This window comes from Prionailurus bengalensis, chromosome E2 (genome assembly GCF_016509475.1).
Source record: "Prionailurus bengalensis isolate Pbe53 chromosome E2, Fcat_Pben_1.1_paternal_pri, whole genome shotgun sequence".
NCBI lineage: Eukaryota > Metazoa > Chordata > Mammalia > Carnivora > Felidae > Prionailurus > Prionailurus bengalensis.
Genome location: NC_057352.1, coordinates 3,292,938 through 3,315,529, shown reverse-complemented (window position 1 = coordinate 3,315,529; position 22,592 = coordinate 3,292,938). Strand labels below are relative to the sequence as shown.

Below are 22,592 nucleotides of genomic sequence, written 5' to 3'. Positions count from 1 at the left end.
GAAGGACGAGCTATTCCAAGGCCAGCCAGTCACACGCGGGCTATGCACGGGCAGAGCCCGCCCCCTCCCCGCTTGGACCTGAATAACCTGACCTAAACCCGAGTTTTGCCGGGAGCCACGACGCTTTCGGCCAATGGGGACGCCGACTCCGGGCCGTGGGCGGGGCCGGTCTCCATGGCAGCGGCGGAAGGACAGCTACGGGAGCCATTAGCTGCAGTTGGCGGCGCTTGGCAGCGGCGCGGGCGGAGCAGGGTTTCGTGGGGGCGCCGATGGTGGGGGCAGGCGGGGAGGGGCCGAGTTGGACTCCGCCAATGGGAGCGGCGCGAGCGCCACAGCCCCTCAGGAGTGGCGGTGGCTTCGGCCAATGGGAGCTCCCCCTGGCCGTGGCGGGGCGGACCCAGCGGGGCAGACGGGAGGCGCGGCGACCGTGTCTGACGAGAGCCGGAGCAGGCAGTGGGAGGTGGTGGCGGCGGCGGCGCGGGTGCCTCAGGAGGAGGAGGAGGAGGAGGAGAAGCGGGTGAGGGGTGGCGCGGGGCCCGACCTCTGAGCCCCCTCTCGGCCCCCACCCCGCGCCGCCTTGGCTCCCGGTCGCCCCCAGCCCCGACCGTCCCCCGCCCTGCCCGGCCCCTCCTCGTGTCCAGGCGCCCACGTCTCCTGGCCCTTTGGCGGGCCCCCGGCTGCTCTCGGCGCCCAGCCCCTTCCCTGTGCTTGCTCACCCAGGCCCCTCCCTGCACTCCCGGGCCTAACCGGACCCCTGGGGTAGCCCGCGGGCTCTGCACTCCCCTCCCTGGATCTCACTGCGTGCCCAGGCCCCTGTCCCGGGACCACCACCGCGGACCTCAGCCCCTGCTTCTGGACCCCTCACTGCCTACCCAGGTCCCTCCCTGGACCCAGGCTCGCTGCTCCCTGGATGCCTACCTGCCCCTTCTCTGCTTCTCCAAGCCCCGTTCTGGACCCTTCGGCCCCCCTTCACCTTCTCGGGACCTGCCCTCGACTCTAGGTCTCCACCCTGGCTTTCCTGGGGTCATCCCTGGATCCCCAGGCCTTCCCGCCGCCCCGTGTCTCCAGCAGGCACCCCCGGCCCTTCTTTGCCCCAGCTCCCCTCCGTGCAATCTGCATTTTGTCTTTACCCACATACCTCCCTGCAGCTTCCGCCCTGTCCCAGCGCCCTCTCGCAGCGCCCCCTCTTTATGTATCCCCAGCCTTCCTGTCTTTTCTAGACCCCCTTTCCCGCAGCTCTAGCTCCTGATCTCCCTTCAGCTCCCCCTTCCTTGCGGTCCCCCATGGACTCTCCCTGACACACTGTGGTGCGGATGCCCAGCAGGCCATCCGTAGGCCGGGTTAGGGGTCTTGTTTTCTTTCCTTTTGCTGATTCCCTTCTTTCTCCCCTTTTTATGGACCTGTTCTGCCTCTCCGTGTCATTCCTTTCCTCTCCCCCCTTCCCTGCTTTGTCCTTGGAGCCCCCCCTCCCCCGGAATCCTTGGAGAGGGAGCAGGTGCTGGGATCCTTCCTCCGCTCTCCCTCCCCTCACCCCCCTCCAGGCTGCCTGGGGCTTCACCGAGAGCTTCCTGATGATTCCCAAAGGCTGCTGGGGGAGTGGGGATGGGGGTGGGTGGGAGGGAGGTGGAGGCTGAAGCCAGGAAGAGTGAGGGTGGGTGGAGGAACAGTCTGTCCCAGTGGGGTGGGAAGTCTTGGATTTTTCCTTGGTGAGGGCTGGAGGTGGGGATGGGTTCCCCCTGACTCCCGCCTCCGCAGGGCTAAGCCTTTAGGGTTATCCCTGACTGCCAATTAATCAGCCTTCCCCGGGCCAGTAGGGACATGCGTGCATGCGTGTGTGTGTGTGTGTGTGTGTGTGTGTGTGTGTGTGTGTGGTGTATGGGGGCATGAGGGGATCTGCGCGTGAGTGTGTGGGTGTGCACAGAGGGTGGTCGTGTGTGGCTGGGGGATTTGTGTCTGCTCCAGAGCGTGATACCGACTGACATTGACTGATATTTCTTTGGGGGCTTCTCCACTGTCACAAGTACTTGTTGCATTCTGTCTGCACCGAGAGCCCTGTGAAGTCAGCACTGCTTTCCTCCCCGATTTGTAGATGAGACTGGAGACCGAAACGCTTGCCAAATCCTGCGCAGCTCACAAACGGCCCTTCCCGGGGCGCCGCCCCTGCCCCTGCATTGTGCCCCCGACTCTTGGCCAGAGGCAGCATGGTCCGCGGGGCACCATGGGACCTGACAGAGTGACAGCCAGAGAGCTGTGTGAGAATGACGACCTTGCCACCAGCCTTGTCCTGGACCCCTACCTCGGCTTCCGCACCCATAAGATGAACGTCAGGTGAGCGGCCAGGGACAGGGTGGCCCCAGGGCTCCGGGACCCCTCCCCTGCCTCCACGGCCCCTGCAGCCCCAAGTGGGGGTGGGGGCAGGGCCCGGGAAGGCCCGGATGGATTAGGCCAAGGCCCTGGGACCCAGGCATGCCCTCTCCCCCAGCCCCGTGCCCCCCCTGCGGCGACAGCACCACCTGCGCTCAGCGCTGGAGGCCTTCCTGAAGCAGCGGGACCTGGAGGCTGCGTACCGGGCCCTGACGCTGGGAGGCTGGATGGCCCACTACTTCCAGAGCCGGGGCCCGCGGCAGGAGGCTGCCCTCAAGACCCACGTGAGGGCACCCCTCCCTTCCCCCACCCTCAGCCCACACGTCCTCCCTGTCACCTCGGCCTGTCCTGGATCCTTCGCTGTGGCAGGCAGACCTCTGGAACCCCAGTCCCTCTGCAAAGCCCACCCCCCCACCAGCCTCCCTAACTTCCTAGCTGTTGGGGCCATCTGAGACGAGGCTCAGAGAATCCTAGGAGAGTTGGGGGGCCCTCTGAGATGGAGTACAACCTCTTCATTTGACAGATGAAGAAACTGAGGTCCCGAGAGGGGAAGTGAGTTCCCCAAGGCCACACAGCGGGTCAGTGGCAGAGCAGGACTAGAACCCAGGAGAGAGAGGGCTGAGGACGAGGCTGCCCCACCTCCTCACCCCGCCCACCCCGTCACCTCCCCCAGATCTATCGCTACCTCCGAGCCTTCCTGCCTGAAAGCGGCTTTACCATCCTGCCCTGTACACGCTATTCTATGGAGACAAATGGAGCCAAGATTGTGTCTACCAGAGCTTGGTAAGAGGGCCAAACTCACAGCCGCGGGCTCCAGAGGCTGCTGGGAGAGGAGACCCCTGGAGATCAGGGGGGATACCTCTGGCGTTGAGGCCAGGTTCAGGGGTGGGAAGAGACAGTTTCCTGCTGAGACGAAGGAGGCCAGGCCTAGTCCCAGAGACATTCTTCCCCCACAGCAGAGCCGATGGGGGTAAGAACCCCCATGCGACCCCAGGCTTCCGGGGGCTGCTAGGAAATGACTGACCTTGTGCGCAGGACTGTGGCAGCCCTCGTGCTGATGGGGTCCCTGCTGCGTGGCCAGCACCGCCGGGTAAGGGACAGGCCAGTGAGCAAGATGGACCCTGCCCACTGATCTCAGTGCCGAGAGAAGGCAGGCGGTAGCCGAGTAAACCCGCAGGTGCTGACCACAGTTGCTTGGTGCTTTGGGAGCCACCAGGGAACTTTGAGTGTTCTTGGGAACCAGGCCTAAGCACAGACCCACTGGAGGGTCTGGTGAAGCGTGGGGGTGGGGGGTGGCAGCTTGTGGTGAGTTCACGGGAGTCCAGGCAGAAGGACTACTGTGCAGGGCCCAAGGGGAGTTGGTCATGAGAGGAGAGCCTGAGTGACGCCTGGGTCCACGTGGGACTGAGCCATCCCGTTCCAAGGACCCGGAGCCAGGAGACCCCCCAGGCAGCTGTGGAGGCGGTGGGGGGGGGGTGGACTTGAGAAATCTGGGAGGCGGACCAAGGTGGCACAGGCAGGAGGCCCCCTGGTGGCCCAGCTGGGGCTTGGGGAGGCGCTGCTCAGACGGCGGCCTGGCCTGGCCTGGCCTGGCCTGGCCTTGCCTTTCTGCAGGAAGAAGAACGAGAAGCTAGAACTGCTGGTGGGCTGCATCGCGGAGCTGCGGGAGGCTGACGAGGGGCTGCTGAGGGCTGGCGAGAACGACTTCAGCATCATGTACTCCACCCGCAAGCGCAGCGCACAGCTGTGGCTGGGCCCCGCCGCCTTCATAAACCACGGTGGGGCCGCGGCCGGGGCTGGGGCCGGCCCAGGACAGGGCGGGCCGGGGCTGGTGGTGCCCACTCACCTCCCTGCTCACTTGAGTCTCTTCTTCTCTCCCCCGCCCTCCCCTCAATGTTCCAGACTGCAAACCCAACTGCAAGGTGAGACTTGGGGAACCCCCACTGAGGAGTGGGCTTGGGGGGACATAAGGGGGCCCCGGGGAGGGGCATTTGGGTCTGTGACTCGCCAGAAACTGCCCGGAGTCTCCCCACCTGGTACAGCTGCCTCCTGCCCCTGGCCGGAACCTTGTGTGCATCTGCAGAGATCAGGGATCAGGGAGGAAGGGGCCCTGGCGAGTCTCCCTGGATCTCAGGTTGCCACCTGCTGGCAGCCTTCTTCCCTCGCTGAACCTGAGTTCACTTGGAGGGGGGAGTGTGGTGGACAGGGAGACAGAAGGTGCCCCCGCGCCTGGAGCCCACTGGCCACAGCTGTGCACCTGCCATAGCGGGACACAGGGTAGCTGAGCCCCAGAAGCCTGGGGTAAGCCAGAGCGAGCCCCAGAGGATGAGACTCTGGGAGGCAGGGCTTCCAGGCAGAGGGAGCAGGATGGAGAAGCAGCTTTGCAGGGAGAGCCGCTGCGTGTTCTCTGTGGTGGAGCACAGAGTGCCCGAAAGCAGAGGGGTCTCGCAAGGCCTCGGGTGTGCATCCTGCTGGGTATGGGCCTCACTGCGCCGTCTGTCGGAGCCCCAAGGTGCGACCAGGGCTCTGGAGTTAGAACTGGGCTTGAGTCCTGGCTCCCCCAGCCCCCAGCCTGAGTTACCCTTCTCGGGTGGGAGACGGTGAGAATGTGTCTCCGGGGATGGTGGCGAGGGTCCAGTGTGAAGTGCACCCCCGTGGTTCTTGTGTTCTGTGACTCTGTAGGCCCATGACATGGATTTGACGGTGGAAAATGTGCTGGGTAGGACAGGAAACGGGGCAAGGCTTCGTGACAGAGGCTCTGTGGTGAGGCGGGTGCCAGCCACCTCAGGGCCCGGGCACCAGGCACCGGTCTTTTACTTAGCGGTGCAGAACCAGGAGGCCGCACAGATGTTTAGAGCCAGGCGCTTGAGGAGGAATAGGACTTTCCAAGGTGTTGAGGAGAAACTGAGGCGTGCTAGGCCATCCCAGACAGGCACGTCTCAGTGGAGGGCCAGGAGGCACGGTCGCCATGGTGACTCTGGCCTCGCGTGCCACAAAGGAGCTCAGGTCTGCCCCACGGGTGCTCCCACTGGGTGAATAATGGGGTTTGGTTTTTAGATGGCCCTGGCAGCTCAAGAGCTGGAGGCTTGTCAGGACAGGGAGGGGCCGGAGGCTGGCGTGTGACCCGGTGTGTCACTGAGTGAGAGGTTGGCTCCGGATGGAGTCTGGGGGATACAGAGGGCAAGGACGCGAGGCCCTGTGCACGGAGGCTCCGGCCAGTTGGCCTGGGATGAAGTGGGCAGGTGGCCGGAGCCACCCCCAGGTGTGTGTCAGGCTAGAGTGGGGGGAGAGATGGGAGTCCACTCCTCCCAGAGGGGGAGCACGAGGCAGGAACAGGCACAGGCAAGAGTGGCCTCAGGGGGCAGCAATCCCGGGCTGGGGCCGCAGGGCGGACAGGCACCTGGAGGGGGGAGACGGCGAGACCGGCAGAGCTGGGACCTCGCTGCCAAGGTGCAGGCTGCCAGGGAGTGGGGAGCGGGTGGGGGCCTGTGGGAGGGGTGGAGGAAGGGTGCAGGAGGGAGCAGGCGGTGCTGTCTGCCAACACTGCCAGGGTCAGGTTAGATCATCATCCTGCGGGGAGGGCGGAGGCCAGCACGCGGGCAGGAAGTTGGGGAGCGTGTTGAGAGGGCAGGCCCTGGAAGCTCCTGGGGGCCCCTGGCCCCTGGCCCCTGCCCGTCCTGGGATCACACTCATCCTGGGTGAGGTGGAGCCAGGCAGCCCCCAGGACCGGTCACTGAGCAGCCCAGCCCCCAGTTTGTGCCCGCAGATGGGAACGCAGCCTGTGTGAAGGTACTCCGGGACATTGAGCCGGGGGACGAGGTAACCTGCTTCTATGGCGAAGGCTTCTTTGGTGAAAAGAATGAGCACTGTGAATGCTATACCTGTGAGAGGTGAGGGGTGAGGTGGGGAGGGACCCAGGAGGGGTGAGGTGGGGAGGGCACCCAAGAGAGGTGAGGTGGGAGGGCCCCCACCAAGGGAAAGGGGGGAGGGACCCAGGAAGGGTGAGGTGGGGAGGGCACCCGAGAGAGGTGAGGTGGGAGAGCACCCGAGAGGGGCGAGGTGGGAGGGCCCCCACCAAGGGGAAGGGGGGAGGGGCCAGGAGGGGTGAGGTGGGGAGGGCACCCGAGAGAGGCGAGGTGGGAGGGCCCCCACCAAGGGAAAGGGGGGAGGGACCCAGGAAGGGTGAGGTGGGGAGGGCACCCGAGAGAGAGAGAGAGAGAGAGAGAGAGAGAGAGAGAGAGAGAGGTGAGGTGGGAGGGCACCCAAGAGGGGCGAGGTGGGAGGGCCTCCACCAAAGGGAAGGGGGGAGGGACCCAGGAGGGGTGAGGTGGGGAGGGCACCCAAGAGAGGCGAGGTGGGAGGGCACCCGAGAGAGGCGAGGTGGGAGGGCCCCCACCAAGGGGAAGGGGGGAGGGACCAGGAGGGGTGAGGTGGGGAGGGACCAGGAGGGGTGAGGTGGGAGGACACGGAGGGAGGTGGGGAGGCCCCGCAGGAGCACACCGCAGTGCCCCCGGAAGAGCCTCCTCAGGACCCGCTTCCCTCCTCTCCTTCCGCCCGCCCACAGGAGAGGCGAAGGGGCCTTCCGACTGCGGCCCAGGGAACCCGCGCCCCCGCGGCTGCTGGACAAGTACGAGCTCCGGGAGACCAAGCGGAGGCTGCAGCAGGGCCTGGAGGGTGGTGGCCGGCTGGGCCCCAGGGCCTGCGCCCACCTGTCCCCACTGCTCCGGGACCCGTTCTGTGGTGAGCTCGGGGCGGGGACCCTGTCCTGCCAGCCTGTGTCCATCCCGACCACCGACCGCCGTGTGCCTCCGTCGCCCTCCCTCCCCTCCCCCCATACCCCTCCCCCCCCGCCGCCCCGTGCCAGTCGCCCTGCTCACATCCACCCCTTTCTCTCCCCTCCCCCCTCCACAGCTGCCTGCCAGCCCCTACGCCCCCTGCCCTGCGGCGCCCGCCCTGACGCCTCGCCCCTCTGGCTCCAGTGGCTGCCTCAGCCCCAGCCCCGGGTGCGCCCCCGGAGACGCCGACGCCCCCAGCCCCGGAGGGCCCCGGCTCCCCCCCTTCTCCGTGCTGCCCGCGTCTCCTTGCACCAGTGGGGAGGCTGTGGCCCCCGATGCTGCCTGCAGGCGGAGGCCCTGGTGGCCCTGGGCCCGGCCCCCCGCGCCCACTGGGCCCCTCAGCAGGACTGGCACTGGGCCCGGCGCTATGGGCTGCCTTACGTGGTGCGCGTGGACCTGAGCCGGGTGGCCCGGCCCCCACCTGCTGTCCCCGCCCCTGCCCCTGCCGGGACCCCAGGCCCCACCCCCATCCCCAAGAAGGCCCTCGCCTTTGCCCCCTTCTCCCCACCCAAGCGCCTGCGGCTGGTGGTCAGCCATGGCTCCATTGATCTGGATGTCAACGGTGACGGGCCGTGATGGGCCGGAGGGGAGGCCCCAGGCCAGGAGAGGATGGGATCCTGCCTAGTCCCCCCTCCCCCACGGCCCCATGTTCTCGGGGACTCACTGACCTCTAGAAGGAGCTCTTGGACCTCTGGGAGGGAGCTGGCCCTGGACCCCAGCACAGTTCTTACCGGGCTGGGGGCTGGGTCGGTTTGGAGACACCCAGGGATCTGACCCCTGACCCTTTGTGACTGCTGACCCCTGAGCCGCCCCCGCCCCATTGGGTGCCCTGGCCGCTGCTGCCCCACCCCCATCCCCAACTCCAACCTCAGGACTACAGGAGCCGTTCCCTTCCCTACCCCCTCCTGCCCAGGGAGCAAAGCCATAAGGGGTGGGGGCCGCCCCTTGGTGTCTCCCCGGAAGCCCAGGCCTCAGGAGGCGGTGGAACTGACCTGGGGGCGGCCCCCCCTAGAGACTGCCCTGCAGAGGGGAGTGGGTTTGGGCTCAGCTCTGCGACTGTCTGAGGTGGGGGGGCAAGGTGGAGGGATGTCTGGGACACGTCCTCACCACCCCGTGGGTCTCAGGGAGGCCGGACGCGACCTCATCTTTTCTCATGGTGCTGTCCCTGGTGCTACTGGGGTGTGGGGGTCCCTCCCCTCCCCCACACCAGAACGGGGTATGTTGGGGGATTGAAAGCACTTGAACTTTTTATTTTATTAAAACCTTGTTATAAGCAGCGTCCTTTGTAGCTTTTCATTTTGATTTATGTGTCGAGGGGATGTTTGTGGAGCTTTGGAGGGGCGAAGGGTCGATAGGATGGCCCCGAGGATGGCGGAGGACAGAGGCGAGAACCCCATCCCCGCTGGAAGGGTGCTGGTGAAGAGTGCGCGGACTCCCCTCTCCTTCAGATGAGGTAACAGGTGCGGCAAGTAGGGTGACTTGATCACGGTCACGTGGGGCCCAGCTGCCCCCATAGCCTCGTCCGTGTCTTCTCGGTAGGCCCGGCTCTGTGGGACCAGGGCGATGATGCTCCAGATCTGGGGCTTTAGGGAACACCACCGTCACCTTCGTGGTCACCTCCTCCCTGCCACCGTGCCTGAGACATGGGGACAGCTATCCACCGGTGAGCGCGTCCGGCTTCCGAGGGCTGGCGCTGTTCTAGAGCTGAGGCCTCACACCTGAGGGGCAGAAGCAGCCAGGGGCTGAAGGGAGGGCGAGAGGGGCAGGGAGAGGCCGCTGGGGGGGGGGGGGCAGGGCAGAGCGGGACGTGTTTACCTCGAATCCCTCTCTTTCACAGAGCACCTGTCTGTCTGACTCCCACTGAGGCTGTTGGTTTGAAAGGAGGAAGGCGAGGAGGGCGCGGAGGGCAGACTGCAGTGCGGGTGCCTCACTGTGGCGTCTAGACCAGCAGCACAGCAGAGCCGGAATCTCCTCCGGGATGGATGGATGGACAACCACGGGGCGGGGGGTTACAAGACTTCCAGAGATCCTGTTGTAAAGTGTAGTAACTGCACGTGCGCATGTGCACTCTTCTCGGGGGAGAGGGCTTGGAGCCTTGGTCCGCTTCCCCAGAGTGTCTGGAACCCAAGTGGTCGGAGGCCCACGCAGAGCCCGCTCATTCTGGGTTGTAGGATGAGGCATTGCCCCGCCAGCCTCCGCCCACCCGATGCCAGTAGCACCCCCCTCGGTTGTGACAGAAATGTCTCCAGACGCTGCCAGACGTCCCCCTGGGGGCCAGCGCCACCCCCACTGAGAAGCGCTGGGCTGGGGCGGCAGGGTGATGTGGAGGGAGTCGCGCGGCTTGTGTGGCCTGGCATCCGTCTTCACGGCCGCGCTCCCAGGACCACCCCGCCCCCTTTACAAACAGCCTGCGGAGGACAGTGACCACCTTGCTGCCAGGTTCTGCCCCGAACTTGCCCCCCACCCCCACCCCACTGAGTCGATGGCTCCTACCACGACAGGACAGCACAGGCCCTGGGGAGGGAAGAATGAGAGTCGGCAGGTCAAGGCAGGGGCTCGAACCCCATCGCGCAGCCTGAGCGAGGGCATAGGGAAGTTGGCCGGGAGATGAAGGGAAGAAGGAACTGAAAGAAGCAGGAAATAATCACAGCTCACGTGCTCAAGGTCCATGCTCTGCCTTCTCCTTCGCCTCTGGTGGCTGGGCCGGAAGCAGAGCCGAGAGCGCCATCCAGGCTGGGCACCCCAATCCTGGACCCACTCCTCTCCTGACCCTGACCCTTTTGCAAGCACACGGCATTGGCCGGTTGTCTCCAGGAGCCCCGGGACCCTGTTGATGGGTTGGCCGTCCTGGAGGGCGATCAGTCACTCCTCCCACCGTGCGATGTGTCAGCCACCAGTATGAACCAACACGCTTCCTCGGATTGCTTACACAGGCAGAGACCCCCCTACACACACACCCGGAGAGACAACTAGCCTGTGGTTCACAGCATGGTCCTCCCCAGCAGCCCTACGAAGTGTAGGTGTGGTTATCAGCAGCCTTTGGATGAAAAGACCACGGTGCAGACGGCTTGGGGAATCGGAGGCCACGTGGCTGGTAATCTGTGCAACGGGGACTTGAGGCATGTCAGAGTTCATCAGGCTGCAGGATCTTCAGGATGAGAAGGAGGCTGGCTCCAGAGACAGGAGGCTGGAGCCGTGCCCACTGGGGACCAAGGGACCATGGGGACGAGAGGGAGAGCGGGTTCCTGGAGAGTTTGGGTTCCCGGAGCAAAGGGTGAAGGGCAGCTGAGCGTTTCTGATGGGGAAGTGCCTGTAAGCCTGAGCCTGTCCGCGGATGGGGAGGAAGGAACCATCCGCCGAGGGGCTCAGAGGCAGGGGAAGAGGGCAAGAGGTGGCCTGAGATGGAGGGGATGGCGCTGGGGGAAGAAAGGGGGAGGGGGAAGGAGGTGGTGAGGAGAGCAGGGATGCGAGTTGGGGAGAGGGGTGGGAACAGGACCTCCTCTGACCTGGGAAGCTGCTGCAGATCCCTGCGGCTGGCACTGGGGCTTCAGGGAGTAGTGGAGGCGCTGTTCAGAGTTCAAGGCCTGGGGGTGTGCTGTGCTGTTGACCCACACAGCCATAGTGCACGAGGCCGGACCCCGCCTCCAGCTCCGGCATCCTTAGGGTTGGTGGCCTGGAATATAAACAATGCTCCAAAGTGGTTGAGGGATGGGGGTGCCTTGGTGGCCCAGTCGGTTGAGCATCTGACTCGATTTCAGCTCAGGTCATGATCTCGCCATTCATGAGTTTGAGCCCCGCATCGGGCTCTGCGCTAACTGCGTGGAGCCAGCTTAGGATTCTCTCTGCCCCTCCCCTGCTTGTTCTCTCTCTCTCTCTCTCTCTCTCTCTCCCTCTCTCTCTCTCCCTCTCTCTCTCTCCCTCCCTCTCTCCCTCTCCCTCCCCGCCCCCACCAAAATAAATAAACTTTTAAAAAAGTGGTGGAGGGCTGATGGTGGGGACAGGAAATGGAGAGTTGAGAGTGGCTGCCGGGCAAGGGAGAGAAAGTGCCCTCCAGGCAGGGGTGGCCTGCTGAGGTCCAGAGGCCGGCTGGGGCTGTACAGGTGGCAGGCTCTGTGCTCAGATGCTACCTAGGTGACCTCACTGAGTGTCAGACAGCCGGCAGCCCTATTTGGTGACTCGGAGAGGTGCCTTGCCTGTGTGTCACCGTCGGCTTCCCTGCCACAGGGGCAGCGCTCCCGGCACGCCCTGCGCACTCACCTGCCCCCCTGCCTCTCAGGCTGTGATTGGAGGGGGGGGCAGGGTATCTGGATGAAGCCATCCCAGGAGATGAGACGGCTGGGGTGCGCCCTGGGTGGCTTGATGAGGCCAGCGTGGAGGGTGTGCCTGGGGACAGTCATCCAGGAGGCTGGGTGGAGCCAGTCCTCCAGAGTCCGCTCAGTCCCTCCCATCATCCCACCTGTCCTGGTAACGGGACTGTACCATCTCTGTTTCCTGGGGAAGCTGAGGTGCACGCAGGTCAAGAAGATTGTTCAGGGTCACCGACAAGTTGTTCTGATCAGTAACAGCGACCTTCGAGCCCCGGATTAAACTGGCCTCTTGACATGACTTGAGAGAGCTGGCTCCAGGCTGTCACGGGAGTCCTACAGCTTCAGGGAGACACAGTGGAATCCAGTCTTCCCTGTGTCCAGGACTCCATCCGGGCTAGAAGCCCAGGGCTCTGCACTCTGTTAAGGGTCAGCCTCAGCCTCCGGGTGGGGGGGGGGCAGGTGGTTGGAGAGGTGACCTTTCGGGGGCATTTGGAATGAGGATGGATTTTGGCGTTGCCGCCTCTGAGCCTGGGCAGGCCCGGTGCCCGGATGCGGCAGGAGCAAATTATTCAGACAGGAGCTTGGAGTATCCTGGGGAAATGGAGAAGTCTGGGGGGGGGGGGCAGCCACCCCTGTTCTTTGGGGGAACAAGGAAGAGGCTGCTCTGGCGGGGCCGGTGCTGACAGGGCCAGGCGTGCAAAAGACTGTTGGGAGGGGCTCACGGGATGAGGACAGGGTGGCAAATGGAGTCAAACAGGGGCACGGAAGTGACGGAGAGTGGTGAAGAAAGGGTCCAGAGCAGGGGAGGGAGGGTTGGGGTCAGCGCTGGCGGGGGGGGGGGGGGGGGGGGGGAGGGTGTGCACAGTAGACTCCCCCCCACCCCAGAACTTGGGAATGGAAGTCCCAAAGGAGGTGGGGGAGGCGTTCAGGCCAGAGAGGAAGAGGCTCCTGAGGGAGGAGACGGAGGGCGACTAAGTGTGGGGATGGACAGTCAGGGGCACTCTGGTGGGCGCGCGTGGTCATCCAGAGATCCAGAGAGGACCCCGGGCTGGTGGCGGCTGCTGCTGGAGGCAGTGGGGCAAGGGCGGACAGGGCTTGGTTGCTGCCGCCCTAGACACCTGCCTACCCTCCCTCCATGGCAGCCCGACGGAGCAGAATCCTCCCCTGCCCCCTCCTCCATCAGAACCGGTAGTGTTAGCTGCAGGCCACAGACAAAGGTCTTCTCCAGCCCCCGCGCCAGATAATAAGAAACGTCAGCAGCAACATAGCTTTATGTGTGGCTTAGAGAGTCTCGGGGAGACTCGAGGACGGTGGGGCGTGGAGGGTGTCAGCGCGCTGATCCTTCGGGGCGTCCGCACTCAGGCCGTCAGATTTTGCCTGCGAAGGTCCCTCTCTGGATCTGCTCGGTCCAGCGCTGCACCTGGGGAGAGGCGGGCGGGAGGGGAGGCGGCGGGCGCTTGTTCAGCTCCGCGGGACCCTCCACCCTCGCCCGGTCCGGTCTCGCCCGGCCGGCTGCCGACGCCCCCTCGGCCCCCTGCTCACCCAGCTCTTGGGGCACAGCGAGTGGAACACGCGGAAGTAATACTCGCAGGGCTGCGTGCTTTTCCCACGGCGGTTCATTCTCTTGACGCAGCGGTGGTAGTCTGAGGGGTGGGGCGGAGCGGGCCGCGGGGTTGCCTCGGTCCCAGTCCCTGCAGACCAGGCCCCGCCCCTCCAGGCCTTGGCCCCCAGCCCTCCAGAGCAGGCCCCGCCCACTCCCAGTCAGGTCCCGCCTCTCCACGGTCGGTCCACCCCCTCCAGGCCATGCCCAGCCCCTCCAGGACTCGGTCCCGCCCCTCCAGGCCAGGCCCCGCCCCCTCCAGGCCCAGTCCTGGCCCCTAGACCAGGTCATGCCCCGTCCCGGACAGGCCCCGCCCCTGCTGGGTAGGCCCCTCCTATCCCTCCCTTGCCTCGGCCCTCCAAGCCTCGGTCCCGCCCCCCACCGGATAGGCCCCGCCTCTCTCTCTCTCGCCCCTCCCCTCCAAGACTCGGTCCCACCCTCCAGGACAGGGTCTTCTCCCCTCCAGACAAAGCCCCGCTCACGCTGGATAGGCCCCGCCTATTCCTCCCTCGCCCCGCCCCTGCAGGACTTGGTACCCGCCCCTCCATAGCAGGTTCCACCCTCTCCCGGCCAGGCCCCGCCCATCGCACCCTCGCCCCACCCCTCGGCCCAGGCCCCTCCAAATAGGCCCCGCCCACTCCCGGCGAGGCCCCGCCCCTTCGACCATGGGCCCTCCCACCCCAACGGTCACCGCCACCAAGGCCGGTCCGGGACCCTCTCCCTGTCTTCAGGTGGAGCGGACCCCTTCCCGCCTCTTCTGTCTCCCTCCCCCTAACCTGGCCCGCAAGGTCTCACCCAGGAAGTTCTGGTAGCAGTTGCGGGTCTGGTTCTGGTTGGGGAAGCGCGGGTCGAAGGGTGGTGTTGTCCATTTCCCCTTGGGGGACTTCTGGAACTCAATATCCAACATCCAGGGAGGGGGCAGCTACTGCAGGGGCAGGGGGCTCCGTGGGGCCTGAAGGCGCCTCTCGCTCAGACCCGCACCCAGTTCCTGGCCCCCACCCCAAAGCCCAGTCCCTGATCCCACCCGCCCTGCCCTCACCAGACTGATGTCAACGTGTCACTGGGTCAGCTGTGCTTGTGGCTCCATCCGGCGGTGCCCCTCGCTTCTGAGTGTCGGGGGGGGGGGGGGGGGTCCCAGCACAGGAAAACCACGACTCCTGGCAGGATTGGCTGGGGCCCCTGGAACCCCAGCCAATGGGAGCCGCTGCGCTGCAGGGGACGCTCTGGGCCGCCAGGCAGGGTCTGCGTGGACCAGCCCCCTCCCCCCCCCCCCGCCGCCTCCCACCTCCAGCCCGACGCCACCCCGCGCGCACACACTGGCACCCAGTCACGATTTTTGCCGAGTCTCAGACTCAGGTTTTTAATCTCTGAGAAGCTGGGCCGCTCCGCGGGCTCTCCCCCGCCCCCCGCCCCCCAATATATAAACGTATAGATAGCTCTGGTCTCTACCCTAGAGGGAGCATACCCCCGCCCGGGCTTTTCAGCACCCTGCTTCTTACGGTACAGGTGCACAGCACCCTGGGGGCCTGTGGGGAAGAGGAGGAAAGAGTAAGGGTGGTGTCCGAGCCGCCGGACTTCAGTACCAGGACTAAGGCAGGGTCTCTGGCTACCTGGTCACGCTGGGCTCCTTTGGACACTTTGACGATTGAGATGACTCCCCCCGAATCCCGCTAATGAAGGCTCTGGGAACTCTGTATGCTGCGGAGAGAGAAAAAGCCAGAGGGGGTCTTGGAGGTCACAGGAAGAGCATAGTGAGGGCTCAGTAAATCCCTGCTAAAATGAAGCGTGAGCTGGAAGAAGGGTCCCCACCAGTGTCTTCCTGTCCCTGCTGTCCCTCCCAAGTTTCTCTCCCTCCTGCCTAGTTGCGGGGGAGCCCGCCTGTGGATCCTTCACACCAACACGCAAATGCTAATCTCTCTCTCCTCTTCAGCACTCTCATGCAAATAATAAAATCCTTGCTGGTAAGCCCAGGGCTCCTGCCTCCGTCCTGTATTCCTTCACCTAACTGCAGCATTACACGCAGCTTCCCCTGACACCCAGGCTGTCGCCATTCTGCCAACTCTCACTATGGTTTCCCCTTTTCTTTTATTTTTTTTTTTTTAATTTTTTTTTTCCACGTTTATTTATTTTTGGGACAGAGAGAGACAGAGCATGAACGGGGGAGGGGCAGAGAGAGAGGGAGACACAGAATTGGAAACAGGCTCCAGGCTCTGAGCCATCAGCCCAGAGCCCGACGCGGGGCTCGAACTCCCGGACCGCGAGATCGTGACCTGGCTGAAGTCTGACGCTTAACCGACTGCGCCACCCAGGCGCCCCTCCCCTTTTCTTTTAAAAAAAAATTTTTTTTTACATTTATTTATTTTTGAGAGACAGGGAGAAACAGAGCGCTAGTCGGGGAGGGATGGAGAGAGAGGGAGACACAGAATCCAAAGCAGGCCCCAGGCTCTGAGCCATCAGCACAGAGCCCGACGCGGGGCTCGAACTCACGAACCATGAGATCATGACCTGAGCCAAAGTCAGACGCTTAACTGACTGAGCCACCCAGGCGCCCCTGGTTTCCCCTTTTCTAAACACTTTGCACCCTCTTTGTCGACACTCACTGGCTGGTGACCTCCTCCAGTCTCTTGGCTTGTGGTAACTATCCATGTGCCAATGATTTCCCGTCACTCCCAATTCATATATCCAGCTACCTGCCCCACTTCTTCACCAGGGATCTTAGACGATCCTGATCCCCTCCCTGCCACCTGCTGCATTCACAGCCTCTCCGTCTTCCCAGTGTCTCAGACCCCAGACCCTACATTTGCCCTTGACACCACATGGCCATGTCCAATCCATGAGCCAATCTGTCGGCTCAACCATCCTGCCTCTTTCTCACACCTCCAACACCTCCCTTCTTGTCTCATGCCTGGATCGTTGCAACTGCCTCCTCCCTATTCTCCCAGATTCCATCCTTGCCCCCTTACCTTCTCTATGCTTTGGCCAGAGAGAGCCTTTTCAAATATACACCAGTTCCAGCCATTCTGCCCCAAATTCCCCAGCTCACTCAGCATCAAAGCCAAAGCCCTTGAAATGGCCTGCAAGGTCCCATGTGATAACCACCACTTGCGTGACTTCTTCTGACTTCATTTCCTACTCTTGGGGTCCCTTGGAACTCACTCTTGGTCCAACGTATCACACACACACACTCATGCCTCAGGGCCTTTGCAGTGGCTGTTTCTTCTGCAAGGAACATACTTTCACCAGATGTGTGCATGGCTTCCTTCTTCCCCTCCTTCGGGTCTTTACACAAATGACATCAACTCACTGAAGCCCTCCTGGACCAACCAGTCCAATACAGGAGGCTGCCTATCTTCATCCCTAGTCCCCCCTCTCCTGCTCTTTTCCCATGGAGCTATCACCTTATAGCGTGCAATATAATTGACTTAGCTCTTAATTGTCAGGACTCCTAACTTCAGCACTACTGATATTTTCTCTGGATCATTCTCTGCTGTGGTGAGCCATCTTGTGCATTGTAGGACATTGAACAGCATCCCTGGGCTCTACACACAAGATGACAGGAGCATATTCTCCCCAAATTGCTCAATGCCATATCTCTAGTGCTTAGAACAATGCCTAGCACAAGTCAACACTCTCTATACATTGAGTCCGTGAATAAAAGTGAAAAAAGGGAATGATCCTCTTTTTATCTTGCAGCTAATGGAGTTGACAGAACGTGTCAGCTGTCACCCCAAATACCTGGCTGAAGGACTGTAGACACCTGGTTCCTCTATGTCCTCCACCTCGGGGGCCATGTCCATCATATTCTCATTTTCTACGAGCGTTGGTAAGATGACATCAGAGGACAACTTTGTTATGGCCGGGGGACTCTGGTCTGACATCCCCTCAAGCTGGTCTGGAGTCTTCTTGAGCTGGTCTGACCTCCCCTCAAGCTGGTCTGACATCCCCTCAAGCTGGTCTGGAGTCCTCTCGAGCGGTTCTGGCATCCCCTCCAGCTGGTTTGGAGTCTTCTTGAGCTGGTCTGACCTCCCCTCGAGCTGGTCTGACTGCCCCTCGGGCTCAAGAGATGCTCTCTTTGGCTGCTGGAACACACTGGCCTTCATCTCTGAGATGGGGGTCAGTGAGATGGGCCACGGGGGTACCTCCTCCCACCTTGATGCAGGCAGACTGATGGGATCTGGGGAGACATTGTCCATCATCAGGCTGCTGGCCTCATGCCTGGGGAGGCCAGGCACTTCGGAAGCCTCTTTTGGAACCTGGGGCTGTGCCTCTACCCAGTGATACATGCTCCCTTCAGCCCACGGATGCATTCTCTCCTTCACCCAGGTGCCAAACAGGGACTGCTCTCCAACCACCTCTGGTGTCCCCTGCAGCAAGGGCACCTCCCTGGGGCTGACTGTTGACATGTCAGGCATCGGGGGGCTCGAGAGCCAGGAGGACGGATTGACTGTTGCTGGCCTCAGGGGCGGTTCCTTGGAGTTGGCCATGATCATCAGCTTGGCCAGGGTGAGCCCCTCCACCGAGAACGGCCTGCTTGGCTCCTCCGGGGGTCCCTGGATGACCACCTCCTGGGTCTTGAGCCACTTCTGCTGTTGCCCCACCGTCTGGGAGGTTAAGCCAGGCTTGTCCAGGGATATCTCCTCCTTCTTTCTGTGGACCTTGCCCTCCACCTTGCCCCTGCCCTTCAAGCCATCCAGGGTGATCTTCAGGGCTTTAGTGAGCACGACCTCCTCCGACTCCTTCTTGGTGGTGGTAAAAGGCAGGTCCTGGGATGTTTTCTGGGTCCTTGTCTCTATCAGGTCCATCTCCTGGGTGCCCACAAACATCAGTGGTCCTGGCGTCCCCTCACGCTGGCTTCTCTCGAGCACACGCCCTCTAGGACCTCCCGTGGGCAACGTGCCCAAAGTGGCAGCGTCCGGTGTCATCTGCTGTTGAGTAGGTGACGTCAGAGCCTTCTGGGATGGAGCAGGTAGGAACACAGATTTCCTTCCTGGGACAGAGGAAGATACAGCCTTCCGGGAAGTAGGCGATACAGGTGGGGCCTTCCGGGCCGGGCCAGGACTGGCTGCGGCCTTCCGGGAAGTAACGGATACATGTGGGGCCTTCCAAGGGGGACCATGTACTGTTGGGGTCTTCTGGGTAACAGCGGGTACCACTGGGGGCCCCCGGGGTGGGCCGGGTGCAGTCGACATCTTCTGGGATGGATCATGCATTGCTGAGACCCTCTTGGACTGGTCACGGAGGAATGGAACCTTCCAAGCGGCGACGCGGGCAGCTGCGGTCTTCTGAGAGGGTGGAGGCCGCTGCCTCTGCCCGGATCCCAGAGCCTGAGCCTTTTCGTTGCGCCTGTGGGAGGAGGAGTAAGCGGCTGGGAGGGAGAAGCGGGGAGGGTGGGTGGCTGGGGAGAAGGAGGACGAGGACAAGGTGCTGGTATCGGGGTCCATCAGGTTTTCAACGTCCTGCTGCCACAGGTACGTGTTGAAGGGATCATAGGATTCCAGCAAGGAAATATCAGGGGTGTCTGCGGAGACACAGCGGATGGGGGTCTCAATTAAACCGCCCAGGACTGTGGCCGTGTCTGAGTCAGAAGAGCAACACTGTAGGTGGGCAGAGAAGAGGGGAAGAATGGTCAGGGCCAGGGGAGGCTCCCAGAGCCCAGGACACAGGGCCCTCCTCCCTCAGACCCGGGAGTCCAGACCCCCAGCCCCTCCTCCCTCAGACCCAGGAGCCCAGGCCCGCAGCCCCTCCTCCCTCAGACCCAGGAGCCCAGGCCCCCAGCCCCTCCTCCCTCAGACCCGGGAATCCAGACCCCCTGTCCCTCCTCCCTCAGACCCAGGAGTCCTGGCCCTCAGCCCCTCCTCCCTCAGACCCAGGAGTCCAGACCCCCAGCCCCTCCTCCCTCAGACCCAGGAGTCCTGGCCCTCAGCCCCTCCTCCCTCAGACCCAGGAGCCCAGGCCCCCAGCCCCTCCTCCCTCAGACCCGGGAATCCAGACCCCCAGCCCCCTCCTCCGTCAGACCCAGGAGTCCAGACCCCCAGCCCCTCCTCCCTCAGACCAGGAGTGGGCCCCCAGGAAATAGCTGCCTTGGAAGAGGACTGTGTGTGGTTGATGGTGTTGGAGACGATGCTGAAAACGGTGCGGATGGTGATGCTTGGCTTCTCTGGGCGGGAAGAAGGCAGTGTGAGCTCTCGGGGGAAGGGCCAGAACGTTGGGGGTCCACACAGGGAGGGCGAGGTGTGCTCACCGGTAACCTGGATTTGGGTCTGAGATGTGTCAGGGTGGAGGTTTCGTTGGGACCTGTAGGGGGCAATGTGGGGTGACTCTGGTGGCCTCCACACCGGGGTCCTCGCCCTTCAGCCTCCCGCGGGCAGCAAGACCCCAAGCCTACTTCTTTTCTGCAGATTTCTTTCTAGGCTCAGCGTGCTCCTGCTGTGACCAGATGAGAGGCACAGAGTCGCCCACGGCCTGAGACTTGAATTTGCGCTTGAGGGTCTGGCGGTGGGAGGAGGGACGGCAGGCAGTCAGGAGGCGCGGGGGGGGGGGGGGGGGGGGGGCCCAGCCCGGCCCCTCCCCAGCCCAGCCTGCCCAACCTGCTCACCCTGGCCTTCCTCTGTTTCTGAAGTGTCAGCATCTTGTAAGGAAAGTTGGGCTCCACAGTCATGACTGCAGAGGAGGGGAGGACCTCCAGTCAGGGTCCCCTGACAGGGAGGACGTGAGGCTCGGGCAGGGGAGGGGGGAGAGCTCAAGGGCTGGTAGGTGTGGCCACGCCTGGGGCAGGAGAGGCTGACAAGTAGGGAAGGGTCTGAGGACACGGAGGCTGCTCACCCGAACGTCCACGTCCGGACTGGGGCTGGTCCTGTGGACGGGGAGGGGTCAGTCAGGATGGGTTCCTCCTCCTGGTTTCCACGTCCCCATTACCTACCCAGCTCAGGACTCCAGGACCCCAACCCGTCCCCATGCCAGGACCCAGGGGTCCTGCCCTCTGCTCCTGCAAACCCTGGAATCTAGGCCACCAGCCACCTCCTCCCTCAGATCCTGGAATGCGGGCCTCCTCCCTCAGACCCAGGAGTCCAGGCCCTCAGCCCCTCCTCCCTCAGACCCAGGAGTCCTGACCTCCAGCCCCTCCTCCCTCAGACCCAGGAGTCCTGACCTCCAGCCCCTCCTCCCTCAGACCCAGGAGTCCTGACCCCCAGCCTCATTTCTTGGGGTTCTGGATTTCAGCTGTTGGTCCCGGCTCTGAAATCCAAAACCACAGCTGCTCCCAGGGTCTGTGGGGGGCACTGCCCACCTGGAGGCGCCAGGTGGAGGCAGGAGGTTTGACGCTGGCCGGGTCCCTGGCGGGCCCATGCGGGGTCCTGGGGAGCCAGGTGGTGGTGGGGTCCTGGAGCAGATTGATGAGCCGGATCCAGTGGTCAAACAGGAAGCCGGCCTCGTTGCCGGGGGCATCCAGCTCCAGGTAGTAGCAGCGGCCTGTGGCCAGGCGCAGTTTCAGGCGCCAGGAGGACAGGTCATGCACGTAGAGGTGGGTCAGGTCCAGCGGGAGCATCCTGGGGGAGGCAGGAGACAGACATGGTGGAGCAGAGGATGGGGCAGGGCAGTGGGGGGTGGGGGACGGGGGGAGAGGCGGGAGAGGGACATGGTCATGGTTGAGGGGGGGATAAGGCAGGCCCGGGGAGCGGGGGGAATGGAGGCACCTGGTGAGGACGAGGCTGGCGCACTCCCTGCCCTCCGGGGGCTGAGCGATCAGCAGGATGTCTGGCAACACCAGACCAGGCTGGGAGGCGGCCACACCCATGGTCACACGGTTGGTTCTGTGGTGCACGTACACGGGGGCCCCTCGATTGGTCACCTGGGGGGCCAGGGAGAGGGGCTGGGACCACTCCTTTCTCCAATGCTCCTCTGGCACCCCCAGCCCAAGCCCCCTACCACCTGAGCCTCCCCACCCCTGCGGCTGCCTAGTCAGTGCCTGCCTGGGTTCGAACCCCCCAGTCTGGGGCGGGGGGCGGGGGGATGGTGTCTCAATCCCTTCCTGCCCCTCTCCGCCCCCAGGGTGCAGGAAGCTGGGGACCTGGACAAAGTTACTCTCGAACATGGGCAGCGGGCGGAGGGGCAGGTACTCTCCCCTCTGGAGGGTCTTCTGCAGCTCGCCTAGTGTGGGGACCCATTTTGAGGGTCCCTGGAATGGCTCCGTGCGCCTGATGTTCTGAAGCCGGTTCATGGCGGCTGCAGAAAAGGTGGGTCACGCCAGACACAGAGTCAGGGACCCGGCACCTGGGCACTTGGCCTGCCCAGTGTCCCCCAGCCCACCCGCCCTGGCCCTTTAGGCTTGGCAGGTGCCACAGCTCAGGGGTCCCAGAGGGTGGGGCTTCCCCAGGGCTTGGCCATGGCCCTGCGGTGGAGGGTGGTCAGCCCTGGCTTGGGGGAGGAGCCTTGGGGGGGGGCCTTTGTGACCTCATCAGACACTTGTAGGACTCTTTCTGGGAACTCTCGGGGGGGGGGGGGGCGTGGACTCCCTTCTCCTCCTGGGATGTGGCCTAGAGTCTCGAGGGCTGGAGTCTGTGAATCAGAAGCCCCAACTGCAGACCCAAAGCTACTGAAAACTCAGGGCCCCCGGCAGGATCTGTCTTGGACATTATAAATGGATAATTAACCAAAGAGTTTCCCACTTAAGAAGGGAGGTCCGAGCATGGCCCCAACTCACCACTGACCCCTTTCAGGGACCTTGAGGAAGACTCATACCCACTGAGCCTCAGTTTCCCCATACATAACTGATTTGTGTCTGTGGCAGTGATTGCTGAACATTGGTTATAAAGAAAGGGGCACGGGCTTTGGAAGGAGCTGGACCTCTGGCAGAAACACAGTGGTGCCTTTCAAGGTGTGACCTTGAACACCATGTCCCCTCCCCCGCCAGCCTCACTTTCTCTCACCTGGAAAGTGGGGCATGATGGAGCATTCAGGGGATCATGTAAGTAAAACCCCACACTTAAGACACGGCCCAGAGCACACACTCAGTGAGCAGTCATTCCTGACTCCTTCTGAGGTCTTATTTTGGGGGAAGGGGTTGGCTGGCATTCCGTCCTTCTAAAAAGTGTGTATCACTTTTTTTTTTTAATGGGTCATGCAAAACACATGGTCACTGTAGAAACTCTGAGTAATTCGGACAAGCACAAATAATGAAAGCACCCATAATCCCACCCTGCCTTCCACCCTGAGGGGACCATGGTCAACATTTTGGTGTATTTTCTTCTAGGAGTTTTTTTTTTTTTTTTTAATTATTGTTTTAAAGTAAGCTCTATGCCCAACGCGGCACTTGAACTCACAGCCCAGAGATCAAGAGTCACATGCTCTACTGACTGAGCCAGTCAGGTGCCCTGTGTTCTAGGACTTCTTAAAAAATCTATATATCCATCCATCCATCCATCCATCCAGAGAAGCAAAGTGGGAATCATGCAGTGGTTAGTAGCCTGCTTTCTCTATGTCTTAAAGCTG

General features: G+C 63.0%; 3 protein-coding genes across 12 annotated transcripts; 1 reads left to right on the top strand and 2 right to left on the bottom strand.

The window, feature by feature from the left end:
- The first annotated feature begins 398 nt into the window (after positions 1 to 398).
- KMT5C (lysine methyltransferase 5C) lies at positions 399 to 8,476 on the top strand. Of its 2 annotated transcripts, none has more exons than XM_043598278.1 (9): positions 399 to 517; positions 2,090 to 2,328; positions 2,483 to 2,648; positions 3,038 to 3,147; positions 3,979 to 4,142; positions 4,267 to 4,286; positions 6,118 to 6,254; positions 6,929 to 7,104; positions 7,276 to 8,476. In XM_043598278.1, exons 2-9 carry the CDS (start codon positions 2,090 to 2,092, stop codon positions 7,773 to 7,775), a joined length of 1,512 nt encoding a protein of 503 aa, XP_043454213.1. In that variant the 5' UTR covers positions 399 to 517; the 3' UTR covers positions 7,776 to 8,476. The 2 variants fall into 2 exon arrangements, with proteins under 2 accessions (XP_043454213.1, XP_043454215.1); XM_043598280.1 differs by lacking the exon at positions 399 to 517 and adding an exon at positions 607 to 1,000.
- On the bottom strand, positions 8,429 to 14,358 carry LOC122493735 (cytochrome c oxidase subunit 6B2). 8 transcript variants are annotated; one of them, XR_006300029.1, is made up of 7 exons: positions 14,146 to 14,357; positions 13,902 to 14,031; positions 11,679 to 12,926; positions 10,706 to 10,872; positions 9,015 to 10,401; positions 8,861 to 8,917; positions 8,429 to 8,746 (listed from the first exon to the last, which is right to left on the bottom strand). XR_006300029.1 is itself a non-coding variant. In XM_043598289.1 (4 exons), exons 2-4 carry the CDS (start codon positions 14,011 to 14,013, stop codon positions 12,873 to 12,875), a joined length of 315 nt encoding a protein of 104 aa, XP_043454224.1. In that variant the 5' UTR covers positions 14,014 to 14,058; positions 14,146 to 14,322; the 3' UTR covers positions 12,760 to 12,872. The 8 variants fall into 8 exon arrangements, 3 of the variants coding, with proteins under 3 accessions (XP_043454224.1, XP_043454223.1, XP_043454225.1); XR_006300027.1 differs by having other exon boundaries at positions 8,429 to 8,917; positions 9,015 to 9,228; positions 9,855 to 10,401; positions 14,146 to 14,356; XR_006300026.1 differs by having other exon boundaries at positions 8,429 to 8,917; positions 9,015 to 10,615; positions 14,146 to 14,358.
- A 40-nt stretch (positions 14,359 to 14,398) lies between these two features.
- On the bottom strand, positions 14,399 to 22,369 carry FAM71E2 (family with sequence similarity 71 member E2). Of its 2 annotated transcripts, XM_043598272.1 has the most exons (11): positions 21,172 to 22,369; positions 20,798 to 20,952; positions 20,392 to 20,650; positions 19,929 to 19,959; positions 19,702 to 19,766; positions 19,492 to 19,595; positions 19,348 to 19,400; positions 19,187 to 19,263; positions 16,842 to 18,700; positions 14,717 to 14,804; positions 14,399 to 14,632 (listed from the first exon to the last, which is right to left on the bottom strand). In XM_043598272.1, the coding sequence occupies exons 1-10, from the start codon at positions 21,319 to 21,321 to the stop codon at positions 14,777 to 14,779; spliced, it is 2,781 nt and encodes a 926-aa protein (XP_043454207.1). In that variant the 5' UTR covers positions 21,322 to 22,369; the 3' UTR covers positions 14,399 to 14,632; positions 14,717 to 14,776. The 2 variants fall into 2 exon arrangements, with proteins under 2 accessions (XP_043454207.1, XP_043454210.1); XM_043598275.1 differs by lacking the exons at positions 14,399 to 14,632; positions 14,717 to 14,804 and having other exon boundaries at positions 16,848 to 17,005; positions 17,046 to 18,700.
- Between the last annotated feature and the right edge of the window lie 223 nt (positions 22,370 to 22,592).